Source organism: Myxine glutinosa, chromosome 9 (assembly GCF_964187855.1).
Source record: "Myxine glutinosa chromosome 9, kmMyxGlut1.1, whole genome shotgun sequence".
Lineage (NCBI taxonomy): Eukaryota > Metazoa > Chordata > Myxini > Myxiniformes > Myxinidae > Myxine > Myxine glutinosa.
In genome coordinates, this window is record NC_136269.1 from 830,938 (window position 1) to 846,488 (window position 15,551).

Below are 15,551 nucleotides of genomic sequence, written 5' to 3' on the forward strand. Positions count from 1 at the left end.
AAAAGATCATTGGCATAACGAAGAAACTAGGTGCACCAGGTACAGGACAAGTGCAATCCATGCAGCACCGCACATAATAACTGGAAATAAATAATATATTCATAAATAAATAACTACGTCATTAAAGCTAAAACTTTTACATATTTTTTTTTAAATGAAGTTGCAAATTTACAATGTCTGGGCAGATTATGAAATAATTATTTAAACAAACAAACAAACACAAACAAAGTCAATCACACCTCCTTGGATCCAAATTGTTCCCTCCATGTACTGTTTCACCGACAGGCAATGTGCACAGCAAAATACAAGTGAGCCTCCAATAAGTTGCTTAATGATATGTGGTACTCACCACAGGTGGAAAACCATAAAGGAAGTTAAAACGTTAATTATTACTCTATTGGGAGGGAGGGGATCATGTCAGGAGCAACGATCATTGTGACCATGTGTACAAACAAGCGTGCAGCATACCAAGATCAGGGTTGTAGAAACTTGTGAGTGTACAGAATGAAGGGAACAGAGCAGACAGGTAGTACTTTTTGAAGCAGCCAAAGAGAAATGAAAATCCATTGTCCTGGTTCTCCTTTTTCCTCCACTCAAAGCCTAAGGACTAGATCGCAGGTACAATACAGAAATTAAGCAAACAAACATTACAACCAGCAAAGCCATCCCGATGCATCGACAACACACAATTAAAATAGAGCCCGACAGAGAGAATTCTGCACTAAGCGCACTTTTCAAATTCATCACATTGGTGCCAACTGTGCGCTCCGGTGGAGACATCTCCATGACGCTATGCTAGGAAAATGTGAGCGAGGCAAATTTACACAATTTACTAACAGCCTACAGCTTCCAGGATCACACTCCGTGGCTTCATGGTTCGAGCAGCTGTTCTGAGTCTGAGTCGTTCAAACTGTGACTGGAGTCATCCCAAAGACCAAAAATAGGGGCAAAAAGTTTTTTTTAAACAGTATCATAGTATTTTAAACCAATTTCATTAATTGCTCGAAGACAGGGACAGCATGTACAATCACACTAATGTAATCATAAGATTTTAAACAAACAAACAAAAAATACCCATTTTGAGGGGCAACTCCTCCTCCCTCCCACTCCCCCCTCCACCACACCCACTCCCCATCCCGTATACCTCCTTAGACCCTAATTCTTCCAATGCCTTGAACAGACATTGGTACATCACGGGTGATGAAGGTTGTGGTCAACTTTTATCGGAATTGCGTGTGCAGTTTCTGATAAGAAAGCAAATACAGTCGTGGCCAAAAATATTGGCACCCTTGCACCTTTTTCAAATAATGCACCATTTCTTCCAGAAAATTGTTCAAAATAAAATATATTTTGGTATCCACATTTGTACTTCTTTGGTTTGCAGTGGAACAAAACAAAAAAACCTGAAAAAATAACTAAATCCGAGCTTATTCCACACAGAAATCCTAAAATGGCCCGGACAATATTATTGGCACCTTTTAGAAGTTGTTAGAAATAATTAGATTTCAAGCAGGTGATTGTCCTTTACTTTGGAATTGAACTCATTTATGGTGAGTTGCCTGTGCCTGCTATAGAAAAATCACTCATTCAACCAGTTTGAATAGAGAAAAGGAGACATTCTGCTGTTTCGTGTCACTGTGTGTGAAATGAGCATGGAGAAAAGAAAGACAACCAGAGAATTATCTAAGGAGGTCAGACACAAGATTGTAGCCAAGAATGGACAATCTCAAGGCTACAAGTCCATCTCCAGAGACCTTGGTGTTCCTATGTCCACCATACACAATGTTATCAGGAAGTTTAAGGCCCATGGCACTGCAGCCAACCTCCTTGGAAGGGGGAGGGGTCAAATCTAGATCCACTTTGACCATGCAGTATGTATATATAACAAGAGGGTGTTAATTTTATCTGAAGAAGAAGAAGACGTTTTAGTCGCATATAAACAAACAAACAAACATAATGACAGAACTAACCACATACGTTTGCTCTATTATAATATATACTGGCATGACTCGGCACGCTCCGCGCGCCTCACCACACGTCGTTTTAGAGGGAAAGGCATCTTTGACCATTCCAGTGTCTTTTTGGTCTTTATGGCCATTTGGGTCTTCAGGATATTTCTCATCCTCTGGGCCTTTAAGGGTATTTTGGGTGTTTTGGGTCTTCAGGGGTTTTTGTGTCTTAAGGGTCTTTTCTTTCCTCTGGGTCTTTAAAGGTCTTTGGGGTATTTTCGTTATTCGGGGTATTTAAGGGTCTTTCGGGTCTAAAGGGTCTTTAACGGTCTTGTTGGTCTTTGGGGTGTTGTGGGTCTTTGGTGTCTTTGCGATATTTTCGGTCTTCAGTGTCTTTTGGGTCTTCAGTGTCTTTTGGGTCTTCAGTGTCTTTTGGGTATCAAGGGTCATTTGGTTCCTCTGCATCTTTTTGATCTTTGGGGTTTTTTGGGTCTTCGGTGTCTTTTGGGTCTTCGGTGTCTTTTGGGTCTTCGGTGTCTTCAGGGGCTTTTGGGTCTTCAGGGTCTTTTGGTTTCTCTGCGTCTTTAAGGGTATTTGGGTCTTTTGGGTCTCAGGGTCATTTGGGTCATTTGGGTTTTCAGGATATGTTGGGTATTCAGGGTATTTTTGATCTTTTGGGTCTTTGGAATGTTTTGGGTCATCGGAGTCTTTTGGGTCTTCGGCGCCGTTTTGGTCTTCAGGGTCTTTTGAATCCTCTGGGCCTTTAAGAGTATTTTGGGTCTTTGCGATCTTTTGGGTCTTCAGTGTCTTTTGGGTCTTCAGTGTCTTTTGGGTCTTCAGTGTCTTTTGGGTATTAAGGATCATTTGGTTCCTCTGGGTCTTTTTGATCTTTGGGGTTTTTTGGGTCTTCGGTGTCTTTTGGGTCTTCGGTGTCTTTTGGGTCTTCGGTGTCTTCAGGGGCTTTTGGGTCTTCAGGTTTCTCTGGGTCTTTAAGGGTCTTAGGGTCTTTTGGGTCTCAGGGTCTTTTGGGTTTTCAGGATATTTTGGATATTCGGAGTATTTTAGATCTTCTGGGTCTTGGGAGTGTTTTGGGTCATCGGAGTATTTTGGGTCTTTGGCGCCGTTTTGGTCTTCAGGGTCTTTTGAATCCTCTGGGCCTTTAAGAGTATTTTGGGTATTCTGTGTATCCCGGGCCTTTTGAGTCTTCAGGGTGTTTCGGGTCTTCGGGGTCTTTTGGATCTTTGGGATGTTTTGGGTCTACGGGGTGTTTTGGGTCTTCGGTGTATTTTGGGTCTTCTTCAGGGGCTTTCGGGTCTTCTGGATCTTTTGGTTTCACTGGGCCTTTAGGGTCTCAGGGTCTTTTTGGTATTCAGGATATTTTGGGTCTTCGGGGTCTTTTGGGTCTTCAGGGTCTTTTTGAGCCTCAGGGCCTTCAAGTTTATTTTGGGTCTTTGGGTGTTCAGGGTTTTTCTGGCCTTCAGGGTATTTTGGGTATTTTGGGTCTTCCGGGTCTTCAGGGTATTTTTGAGCCTCAGGGCCATCAAGGGTATTTTGGGTCTTCTGGGCCTATGGGGTCTTCAGGGTCTTCAGGGGTCTTGGTGGTCTTAAGGGTCTTAAGGGTCTTGGGGGATTTAAAGGGTCATCAAAAGTCTGAGGGGTCTCAGCAGTCTAAATGTAATTAAGAGGGTTAATTAAGAGGGTGTAATATAATTTGCAGAAGAAGTTTACGTTTAAGTCGCATATAAACAAACATACATAACGACATAACAAACCATGTAGTTTGCTCTATTATAATAAGACTAGTGGGGTCACCCATGGAAATCCCACGGGCATGGACGTGTGTGACATTTGGACATCTTGAGTTTGATGCTGCACATTCAGTTTTACAAACTGGTTAAAGCAATTTATGAGATCCACAAATGATGTAATCTAAACAATGTATTTACTTCTGATAACATGTGAATGCATGTGCGCATCCTGCGGCTCACGCAGACTCGCTCGGAGGCATACGGCCGCCCTTACATAAGAGCGGGAGCCACCCCCGAGGCTTGCACAGAGCCGACACCTATTCCCGAACAACCCCCTGCGGGCGCTGCGGCTTCTCCGGGATCATACGACACTCCGGTGGCTCTTGAAGAGGATGCTCTGAGTATTGCAGCCGCTACCTCCCCGACTGACAACGCAAAGTGTTACTTCTGTGGGAATTGTCACCACTCACGTGCTCTTTGCCCCGCTCGTGAAGCAACGTGTCATACTTGTGGCAAACGGGGACACTTTGCGAGGGTTTGTCGCTCGATGAAAACGCGACGTAAAAAACCAACACTTCGCGTGCTGCCAGCTCTGCGGAGCCGACGCTGTCTCGCAGTCTCGCCAGTGCGGTGCTTTCAGTACTCGTCGTGGGGAAAGCTGCTGTTACGCTGATAGACACGGGCAGCAGTGCGAGCTATGTCAGTCAAGCTTTGGTCAAGCGCCACGGATGGTCGATCGGCCAGGCTACGCAGCGGATTTACATGGCCTCGGCGGGCCTGTGGACACGCACGAAGGGAATGTGCATAGTTAATTTAGTTGTCAATGATGTTGTGTATCCTGATGTAAAACTTATGATAATGCCGAATTTATGCGCCGATGTGCTTCTCGGACATTATTTTTTGCATAGACATGGCCGATTGGAGATGCAATTCAGAGGAGAGAATACCCTTTCTGTCTCCGGTTTGTCTGAAATGGCTATCGAGCCACCTGCGCTATTTCCCAGTTTGAATATGAATGAATGAATGATCGTTTTTAAGGCCATTTTCCCCGCTAGAGCGGGGGTTAGCCGTGCGGGCCCCATGACAATCATGGTTCCCTGTTTGAGGCAATGTTTTTATGGCTGGATGCCCTTCCTGACGCCAACACTTAGTCGCCTCTTACGATGCACAGGGATACGGTGTACCTATTCTAAACCGGGGTACACACCAGGATCATTCATCCCAGCAAGCTGGTACTCAATTTGCCGACCTCGGAAGGATGACAGGCTGAGTCAACCCCCCTGGCGTTCATTCAGCGATCGACCGGGATTCGAACCCAGGATCCGAGGATCCCAAGCCGGCACCCTAACCGCTAAGCCAACACCAGGCTTGAATGTTTGAATTTGAATGGCGATTGCAAACCACAAACCGTAAAGTCTAGAGTCTAGACAATACACACATGCTGACACACAGTTCATTGCCGATGAGACTAAACGTTTGCTGCGGGAAGGCATTCTCGAGCCGAGTAAGTTCTCTGTGGCGAGCCCAGGTGCTGGTGGTGCCTGCAGCTAATCATCGGAACAACATGGTGGTGGATTATTCTCAAACTATTAATAGATTCACACAGCTTGAAGCGTATCCATTGCCCAAAATGGATGATATGGTACAGGATGTGGCTAAGTACCGAGTATTCAGCACCTTGGATCTTAGAAGCGCATCTCATCAGATACCGATATGTAAGTCTGACAGGCCCTATACTGGTTTCAAATCCGGCCAAAGGCTATATCAATTTTGTTGCATCCCTTTCGGTGTAACAAATGGCGTTATCTTGCTTTCAGCGCACCATGGATGACATTATTGCTAAAGAGCAATTGAAAGACATTTTTGTGTACGTTGATAATGTGATGGTTTGCGGCCACAATCAAGAGAACCATGATGCTAACTTGTGGCGATTCTTGTGGGTTGCGCAACAGTACAATTTGACCTTCAATGAGGAAAAATGTAAATATGCGGTCAAGACGATAGATCTTCTCGGGTAGACGGTGACCGGGAGCGAGATAAAGCCGGATGCCGAGCGACTTCGGCCTTTGCGCGACATGGCGGCTCCGTGTGATTGTGCGTCCTTGCGTCGCCCCTTGGGGCTATTTGCCCATTATTCACGGTGGGTGCAAGGCTACTCAGAAAAGATTCGGCCTCTTGTGGATTGTAAGGCTTTTCCTCTAACGATGAGTGCCAAGGTCGCCTTTCAACAATTGATGGAAGACATAGCAGGCACCTGCATGACCTCCATTGACAAGACAATACCATTCCTGGTCGAGAGAAACGCCTCAGATTGTGCAATCGCAGCGATGCTCACTCAGGCGGGAAAACCGGTGGCATTCTTCTTGCGCACCTTGACCGACAGTGAACGAAGACACTCTGCTATCAAAAAGGAGACGTACGCTATCGTTGAGGCAATTATATGATGGCGACATTTTCTTTTAGGCAAACGGTTTCAATTAATGACCGACCAACAGTCGGTGGCTTTTATGTACGACTATCGGCATGCTCAACGCATTTAGAATGAGAAGATATCGAGATGGCGGATTGAATTGGCAGATTATTGCTATGAGGCAATCTATCGCCCGGGTCGTGACAATTTGGCAGACGATGCGCTGTCTGGACCTGTATACGCGGGCATGACATGCGACGATCTGCGAGTCAGTCACAAATCTCTATGCCACCCGGGGGTGACGCGTCTCACTCATTTTGTTCGTTGCCGTAACTTGCCTTTCTCGGTGTGTTACGGCCTGAAGCACAAACAAGCCAAGCCTTCAATCACACTGTCTTTATTGATGGATTATCACACGAAAAATCTCTTCCTACACATAAAACCAAGAAGGGAGAAAAGAGGGAAAAACCAGAGTAGGCCAGTCCAAGAGTAGGCAGGTCCAAGAGTAGGCAGGTCCACGAGTAGGCCCCAAGGCAGGCCCAACAGTAGGCCCCAGAGCAGGCCCAGTGGAAGGCCCCAGTGCAAGCCCAGCATGAGAGGGTAGGAGTAGGCAAGTCCACGAGTAGGCCCCAAGGCAGGCCCAACAGTAGGCCCCAGGGCAGGCGCAACAGGAGGCCCCAGGGCAGGCCCAACAGGAGGCCCCAGTGCAGGTCCAGCACGAGAGGGTAGGAGTAGGCAAGTCCACGAGTAGGCCCCAGGGCAGGCCCAGTGGTAGGCCCCAGTGCAGGCCCAGCACGAGAGGGTAGGAGTAGGCAAGTCCACGAGTAGGCCCCAAGGCAGGCCCAACAGTAGGCCCCAGGGCAGGCCCAGTGGTAGGCCCCAGTGCAGGCCCAGCATGAAAGGGTAGGCATAGGCAAGTCCACGAGTAAGCCCCAGGGCAGGCCCAGTGGTAGGCCCCAGTGCAGGCCCAGCATGAGAGGGTAGGAGTAGGCAAGTCCACGAGTAGGCCCCAAGGCAGGCCCAACAGTAGGCCCCAGGGCAGGCCCAGTGGTAGGCCCCAGTGCAGGCCCAGCATGAAAGGGTAGGAGTAGGCAAGTCCACGAGTAGGCCCCAGGGCAGGCCCAGTGGTACGCCCCAGTGCAGGCCCAGCATGAGAGGGTAGGAGTAGGCAAGTCCACGAGTAGGCCCCAAGGCAGTAGAGGTACGGCAGCAAGAGTTTGATCAACGTAACCCTTGTTCCCCACAGCCAATCACAGGCTTTATACACATGGACCAAACCACTTGGTCTAACTCACAGGGGGGTGGGGGTGGGGGCAGGGGGGGGGGAGAAAGAAGAAAAAGGTGACACACCGTAACACGGTGGATGATGTCATGTTCGGTGTGTGCTGAATTAAAGCCACGTTTCTACAAACCGCCAATGGGGACTTTAATTCAAGCCGGCCGTCGTTGGGAGAGGTTGGGTATCGATTTTAAAGGACCTCTACCCCCGTCGGGGCCGCATCGCTATATGCTCACGATTGTAGACGAGTATTCACGATTTCCCTTTGCGTTCCCCTGCCCTGACATGTCATCCGCGACGGTCCTCCGATGCTTGCGCCAGCTGTTTCTATTGTTAGGATATCCGGCTTTCATCCATTCTGACAAGGGCGCTGCTTTTATGTCTCAGGAGGTGAAGACCTTCCTTCTAGAACGGGGCATCACAGCCAGCCGGACTACTCCGTATAATCCCCAGGGGAACTGGAAGGTCGAGTGATTTAATGCAATTGTCTGGAAGGCTGTGGAAATGGCATTGAGGACTCGGAGGTTGGGCTCTCATCAATGGGGACAGGTTTTACCCGAAGCTTTACATGCTATCCGTACTTTGTTGGGCACTGCTACAAATAAAATTCCGCACGATCGAATGTTTCGTTACCAAAGACGAAGCGCTAGTGGTCAATTTTTTTACCAGGCTGGCTGTCCGAGCCCGGGCCCGCTTTCTTGAAACGAATGGTCCAACATAGCAAGTACGAACCCGTTAGTCGATCGGGTACACGTGTTGGAGGCTATCCCGGAATATGCCCATGTTAGGATGCCTGACGGATGCATGGCTACCGTTTCGGTGTGACATCTAGCTCCTTGTGGAGAGGATCCATGTCCGGGCACGAGTGACAGCAATGTGGTGGGGTCGGATTAGTTTACCGCATTTGAGCCGTCTGCATTGGGACCGGCCACAGATTCTTCTTCTTCTTCCTCGGGTCCGCGCTGCCAGATGGTGTCCCGATTCGTGTAGAACCGCCGGTGCCGGGCTGGGAGTAGATCCCCCTAGTCCGGTATTGCCCAACATTACTGATTCTGAAACCGGTTCTGGCAGTTATCACACCCGAGCCGATCGAGAGAGTCAAAAGCCAGTTGGTTTAGGATTGTAGGTTGCTTTATCCTCGGTTAGTGAACGTTTGATTCTTGGTATTTTTTTATACTCAGTAGTTTTGTATTATTCCGATGCGAGCTTGCTGGAAATCTAATTGGAGGGAGAATGTGATGAAATAAAGGCAAGATCTGTCGTTGTAGTTCCCTCTCTGGTGGTAAGAGGTGCCTATAAGAGGGTTGACTCGAGAGCGAGGGGATTACATTCTACATGTGACTGAATTTGAGCTGGTTGAGGCATCTTTCATATGGCTTGCTTGACATCGGGCATATTCTATGAATGCATACTAAATATGTTATTATTCTTTTGTAGATGATGTGGAGGATTGATTTCAATAAAGCTCAATATCTTTGAAGAGTTCGTGATTGAAATCCATCACAGTGGCAACAGTTTGGAGAAGGCCCTTTCCTGTATCAGCATGACGATGCCACCGTGCACAAAATGAAGTCCATACAGAAATGGTCTGTCGAGATCGGTGTGGAAGAACTTGACAGGCCTGCACAGAGCCCTGACCTCAACCCCATCGAACACCTTTGGGATGAATTGGAACGCCGACTGTGAGCCCCACGGAATCACCCAACATCAGTGCCCGACCTCAGCAATGCTCTTGTGGCTGAATGAAAGCAAATCCCCGCAGCAATGTTCCAACATCTAGTGGAAAGCCTTCCCAGAGGAGTAGAGGCTGTTCTTGCAGCAACGGGGGGACCAACTCAATATCAATGCGCATGATTTTGGATTGAGATGTTCGACGAGCACATACGGGTGTGATGTTTGGATGTGCACATACATTTGGCCATGTAGTGTGTGTGTGTGTGTGTGTGTGTGTGTATGTATATATATATATATATATATATATATATATATATATATATATACTAGCCGAAATCCGTGGAACATCCACGGAAGGGAGGATGTGGTGTATGGATAGAGTGTACCATTATGGATGGCATCAGGGAGCGCTCATGGGATCTTCTTCTTCCGTTAAGCTCCAATTTTTTCTCTTTAAGTTAAGTCCAATCAGTCCTCTGAGATGTCTATGAAACGTCTATGATGTGTTCCATGTCTATGATGTCTATGAAACATGAAACATCCAATCAGTCCTCTCTGCTCGAAGTGCTCAGGCCATGCCTTCCCGCTCTCATACTTTTATTTCCGTTCTGTGTAGAAAGAGATTGACATATCGTTCGTCTGTTTCAGCTCGTTATCTTTAAACTTCCTTACGTCTCGCCACCTGCTACACCTCTCTGAGTTACGAGGATTTATGCAACGCACCCCGAGTATCGCAACGTCACTCCATTTAACTTTATTAAAATGACGATAAAGACGTTTCCTTATATATCCTAATTTAAAATGTTCAAGGGAATAAAAAGACCATTTGGTTCACACCACCCATGTTCACACCACTCGACTGTCCAATCAGCGGACGGCTCGCTTCGCCTTCACCCAGCAGACGCCAATACGATGGCGTCGTAAGATGGCGTCGTATCGGCAGTTAATCGGATGCTTTTGGGCCCCAACGTCGGCTAATTCAGATTTTTCGAGGATGGCTGTAAGTGATAAACAAAGAGTGTGGTTCGTAGATCGTAAATCCATGAGTGCCGTGGGCATCGGGTCACTGGGTGCGGCGTAAAAGGGATAACAAAGTCGAGTCCTTACGGTATTATTATATAGATATTATTACCCTGCGCTCGCTAAGCAAAAAGCGGGGTTAAGCATTCAGCTACGTACGTATGTGTGCCGTGTGCCGTGTGCCGTACGTGTGCCGTGTCTGCATTTAAAAAATTCATTTTCTCGGCAACCGTTGGTCCGATTGACATGAAATGTTCACCATAGGAGCGCCTCCTCCTGTAGAATATTTCAATGATTATTATGACGTCATAGGTTACGTGGTACAGACGCCATCTGGGAAAAACGTTACACCTCTATATCTTCCAAACCGCTCAATGGAAAAAATTGAAACATGGCTCATTGTCAAGTACTCACCATGAGGAATAAGATATGTTGATGGTGATGTCATCGGTGCATTAATTATGACATCATAATTCGACAAGTACAACGCTTGATCTTATCAGTATGAATAAAACAAAAATTCCTCTGCAACTGTTAGACCGATGGACACTAAATTTTCAGAATATGTGCGGCTCCTGTATAATTTTATAATGATAATTATAACGTCGTAGGTCACGTGGTACAGACGCCATCTTGGAAAAAATCAAAAAAGTTGCACCTTTATATCTCTGAAACCGCTTATGGAAAAAATTGAAACATGGCTCATTGTCAAGTACTCCCTTTGGGGAATAAGATATGTTAATGATGTCATTGGTGCCATAATTATGACGTCATAAATCAACAGGGACAACGCTTAGTCTGATCAGTTTGAAATGTATTGAGTGTGATCGATGCAACAATTATATTTGAGAATATAAATTTATGATGTCATCGCTCACGTGGTCTGGCAGCCATATTGGATCAAAGAAAAAAATGTTCAAAAACAGAAGAGTTGGCTCGCAACAAGTTGACTGCGCAGGGTAAGTATTCTATGAATACCATCTAGTTGCAATAGAGCAAACGTATATGGTTATGTTTGCACCCAAAACGACTTCTTCTTCTTCCAATAAATAATTAACACCCTCTTAATTAACCCTCTTAATTACGTTTAGACTGCTGAGACCCCTCAAACCTTTGACGACCCTTTAATTCCCCCAAGACCCTTAAGACCACCAAGACCGCTGAAGACCCAAAATACCCTGAAAACACAAAATACCCTGAAGACCCAAAACACCCCAAATACCCCAAATACCCAAAATACCCTTGAAGGCCACAAATACCCAAAAGACCCTGAAGACCCAAAAGACCCAAATACCCCAAAGACCCAAAACACCCCAAAGACCCAAAACACCCCAAAGACCCAAAATACCCAAAAAGACCCAAAAAGACCCAAAAAGACCCAAAACACCCCAAAGACCCAAAATATCCCGAAGACCCAAAATATCCCGAAGACCCAAAAGACCGCGAAGAACCAAAAGACCCCGAAGACCCAAAAGACCCGGAAGACCCAAAAGACTCCAAAGACCCAAAAGACCCCGAAGACCCCAAAAGACACAAAGACCCTTAAAGACCCTGAAAAGCAAAATACCCAAAGGGCCCCAAAGACCCAAAATATCCCGAAGACCCAAAACACCCCGAAGACCCAAAAGACCCCGAAGAAACAAAAAACATTGAAGACCTAAAACACCCCAAAGACCACAAATACCCTGAAGACCCAAAAAGACCCAAAGACCCTCAAAGACCCTGAAGACCCAAAATACCCAAATGGCCCCAAAGACCAAAAAAATCCCAAAGACCCAAAATATCCCAAAGACCCAGAAGACCCCAAAGACCCAGAAGACCCAGAAGACCCAAAACTCCCCAAAGACCCAGAGGATCCGAAAGACCATGAAGACCCAAATGGCACTGAAGACGCAAAACACCCCCCTAAGATAAAAAGACCCAAAAATATCCCGAAGACCCTAAAGACCACGAAGACCCAAAAGACCTCAAAGACCCAAAATACCCCAAAGACTCAAAGATCCTTCAAGACACAGAGCAACCAAAAACCCTTAAGAAACAAAGCCCCTGAAGACACCAAAGACCCAAAAGACACCGAAGCCCCAAAAGACCCCAAATAACCCAAAATACCCCAAAGACCCAAAAGACCCAAAATACCCCAAAGACCCAAAATACCGCAAAGACCCAAAACACCCCGAAGACCCAAAAGACCCTGAAGATCCAAAATACCCCAAAGATCCAAAAATACCCTGAAGACCCAAAAGACCATGAAGATCCAAAACACCCTGAAGACCCCAAAGACCCTTAAAGGAAGTCCTAGCAGTGTCCATGTGTTTTATACCTCTCCCACCCCACCCCCCTTCCCCTACCTCCTTCCCCCAAGCCCTCTCCCTCCCACAGATCTCCCGATGTCCCTGATCTCAAATGTTGTACTTTTGTGCCTCCCTCTTTCTCCCCATCTTGTCTCCCGCTCCCTTTATCATAAGATTTATGTGTCAGTTTGTCTTTTTGTGATTAATGTTAGCTCTTACATGAGCCTCGATCTTGTATACAAAAAAAGACCCTTTAGAACCAAAAGACCCTTAAATACCCCGAATAACCAAAATACGCCAACGACTCTTGAAGACCCTGAGGAAACAAAAGATCCTTATGACCCAAAAGCCCCTGAAGACACCAAAGACCCAAAACACCCCAAAGACCCAAAATACCCTTAAACGCCCAGAGGATGCAAAAGACCCTGAAGACCTAAATGGTGCTGAAGACCCAAAACACCATGAAGACCCAAAATACCCCAAAATACCGAAATGGTCAAAGATGCCTATCCCTCTGAAACGACATGTGGTGAGGCGCACGGAGCACGCCGAGTCACGCTAATATTTATAATATATTCTCTTGAACCTCTTGATTGATCAACGCGAAACTGCAAACTAATGTAGATATCATCAAGTGAAATGGGTGTATAAAATGTCAACATGATTGGTTGTAGAGTCTGCAAGGTAGCAGTTGTTATTGTGAGAAGCAGAATAAAGTCTACATTTTATCTTCTCCAGCCATGTGACTTTTCGGTGTAGCTTTAATTATGATGAAAGTGGGGTTGTATAAAAGCGAGGTTGTATCAAAGCGGGGTTGTATCAAAGCGGGGTTGTATCAAAGCGGGGTTGTATCAAAGTGGGGTGGTATCAAAGCGAGGTGGTATCAAAGTGGGGTGGTATCAAAGCGGGGTGGTATCAAAGAGGGGTGGTATCAAAGAGGGGTTGTATCAAAGCGGGGTTGTATCAAAGCGGGGTGGTATCAAAGCGGGGTGGTATCAAAGCGGCGTCGTATCAAAGCGGGATGGTATCAAAGCGGGGTGGTATCAAAGCGGGGTGGTATCAAAGCGGGGTGGTATCAAAGCGGGGTGGTATCAAAGCGGGGTAGTATCAAAGTGGGGTGGTATCAAAGCGGGGTGGTGTCAAAGCGGGGTGGCGTCAAAGCGGGGTGGTATCAAAGCGGGGTGGTATCAAAGCGGGGTTGTATCAAAGCAGGGTTGTATCAAAGCAGTGTTGTATCAAAGCGGGGTTGTGTCAAAGTGGGGTTGTATCAAAGTAGGGTGATATAAAAGCTAGGGTGATATAAAAACTAGGTTGTATCAAAGCGGGGTTGTATCAAAGCGGGGTTGTATCAAAGAGGGGTTGTATCAAAGCGGGGTTGTATCAAAGCAGGGTTGTATCAAAGTGGGGTTGTATCAAAGCGGGGTTGTATCAAAGAGGGGTTGTATCAAAGCGGGGTTGTATCAAAGCGGTTTTTTTTTTTTTTTTTTTTTTTTTTTTTTGTATACAAGATCGAGGCTCGTGAAAGAGCGAACATTAATCACACAGAAAGACAAACCGACACATAAAACATATAACATCGGGAGCGGTAGACAAGATGGGGAGAGAGGGGGAAGGACACAAACACAACATTGGAGAGCAGGGACCGAGAGACATGGAGACATCGAGAGATCTGAGAGAGGGCGAGGGCTTTGGGGGGGGGGGGCATGGGAAGGGGGCGGTGGGAGAGGTATAAAACATATGGACACTGCCAGGACTTCCAGGAAAGAAGTTGGAATTTCAAACAAGGTGGATCTGGGGTGAATTAGCGGGGGTAGAAAAGATCAAGGTTTTGGATGGGGGAAGATAAGAGATGGTGGTGAACAGCTGTTTTAAAGACCTGGAGGGAGGAGTGGGATTGAAGGGAGTGAGGGAGTTTGTTCCAGAGGCGGGAGAAAAGAGGAATGAAAGAGTGAAGGTGAGCAGAGAGCCGAGATTTCGGCAGTTTAACCATCAGAGGGTTGCTGGCAGATCTTGTGCGACCTGTAGGAATATTTGGGGGACAGAGCACAGAGAGAGCTGGGGGTGCAAGGCCGGAGAGGAGTCGGTAGAAGACAGAAAGACCACCTACCTGCCTGCGGTGAGTGAGTGAAAGGCCCTCAGAGATAGCTTCATCGCGGGAGATTCCAATAATTCTGAAAGCTTTGGTTTCAACAGCGTGAAGCCGAGCTAGGTGTGAGGCAGCAGCACCGGCCCATAGGGGACAACAGTATTCCATTGAGCTGCGGATGAAAGCCTTGTATGTGGTGAGGAGCTCAGGTGTGCCGAGGAAGGACTTCGCACGACGGAGGATGCCCAGTCGGCGACTGGCTTTGGAGGCCAGCTTGGAAATGTGGTTTTCCCAAGAAAGATCATGGCAGATAGTGAGACCCAAAATCTTGAGCGACAGAACTTCTTGGAGAGGATTGTTGAGAAAGTAGATGGGAGGGTTGTCCAGTCGATCTTTTCGGAGAGACATAGTAAGAGTGTGAGATTTGTCAGGATTGAAAGACATGTTCCACTTGTTTGACCAGTCTGTGATTTTGTCCAGGTCTTCAGAGAGTGAGGAGGCAGCAGACTGCCGATCTGAGGGAAGAGGAATGGAGCGGCAGAGAGTGGAGTCATCAGCAAAGAGATAGAGAGGATTTTCGAGAGAGTCAGAGAGATCATTGATGAAGAACAGAAAAAGCACGGGGCCCAGAACACTGCCTTGGGGAACTCCAGCCTGAACAGGAAGAGGAGATGAGAGAAACCCATTCAGGGCCACACGTTGACGACGACTAGAGAGGGTTGTATCAAAGCGAGGTTGTATCAAAGCGGGGTTGTATCAAAGCGGAGTTGTATCAAAGCGAGGTTGTATCAAAGCGGGTTTGTATCAAAGCGGGGTTGTATCAAAGCGGGGTTGTATCAAAGCAGGGTTGTATCAAAGCGGGGTTGTATCAAAGAGGGGTTGTATCAAAGTGGGGTTGTATCAAAGCGGGTTTGTATCAAAGCGAGGTTGTATCAAAGTGGAGTTGTATCAAAGCGAGGTTGTATCAAAGCGTGTCCAATCAAAGCAGGAAGGTGGAAGGTCATCACTGCCAGCAGTTATAACGTGGCAGTTCTAGTTGAGATTGTTATTGTACACTACATTGTTCTGAAGGCGCTAATTACATAATGGTATCA

At 46.8% G+C, this 15,551-nt stretch overlaps 1 protein-coding gene across 2 annotated transcripts in view; it reads right to left on the reverse strand.

Annotated features, from left to right (window-relative positions):
* LOC137435670 (ral GTPase-activating protein subunit alpha-1) overlaps positions 1-15,551 on the reverse strand; it is a 532,061-nt gene that overhangs the window by 370,539 nt on the left and 145,971 nt on the right. For both annotated transcript variants that reach the window (XM_068129617.2, XM_068129616.2), the window contains exon 9: positions 469-607. In XM_068129617.2, coding sequence (XP_067985718.2) covers positions 469-607 — 139 coding nt within the window. The remainder of the gene's footprint in view (positions 1-468; positions 608-15,551) is intronic.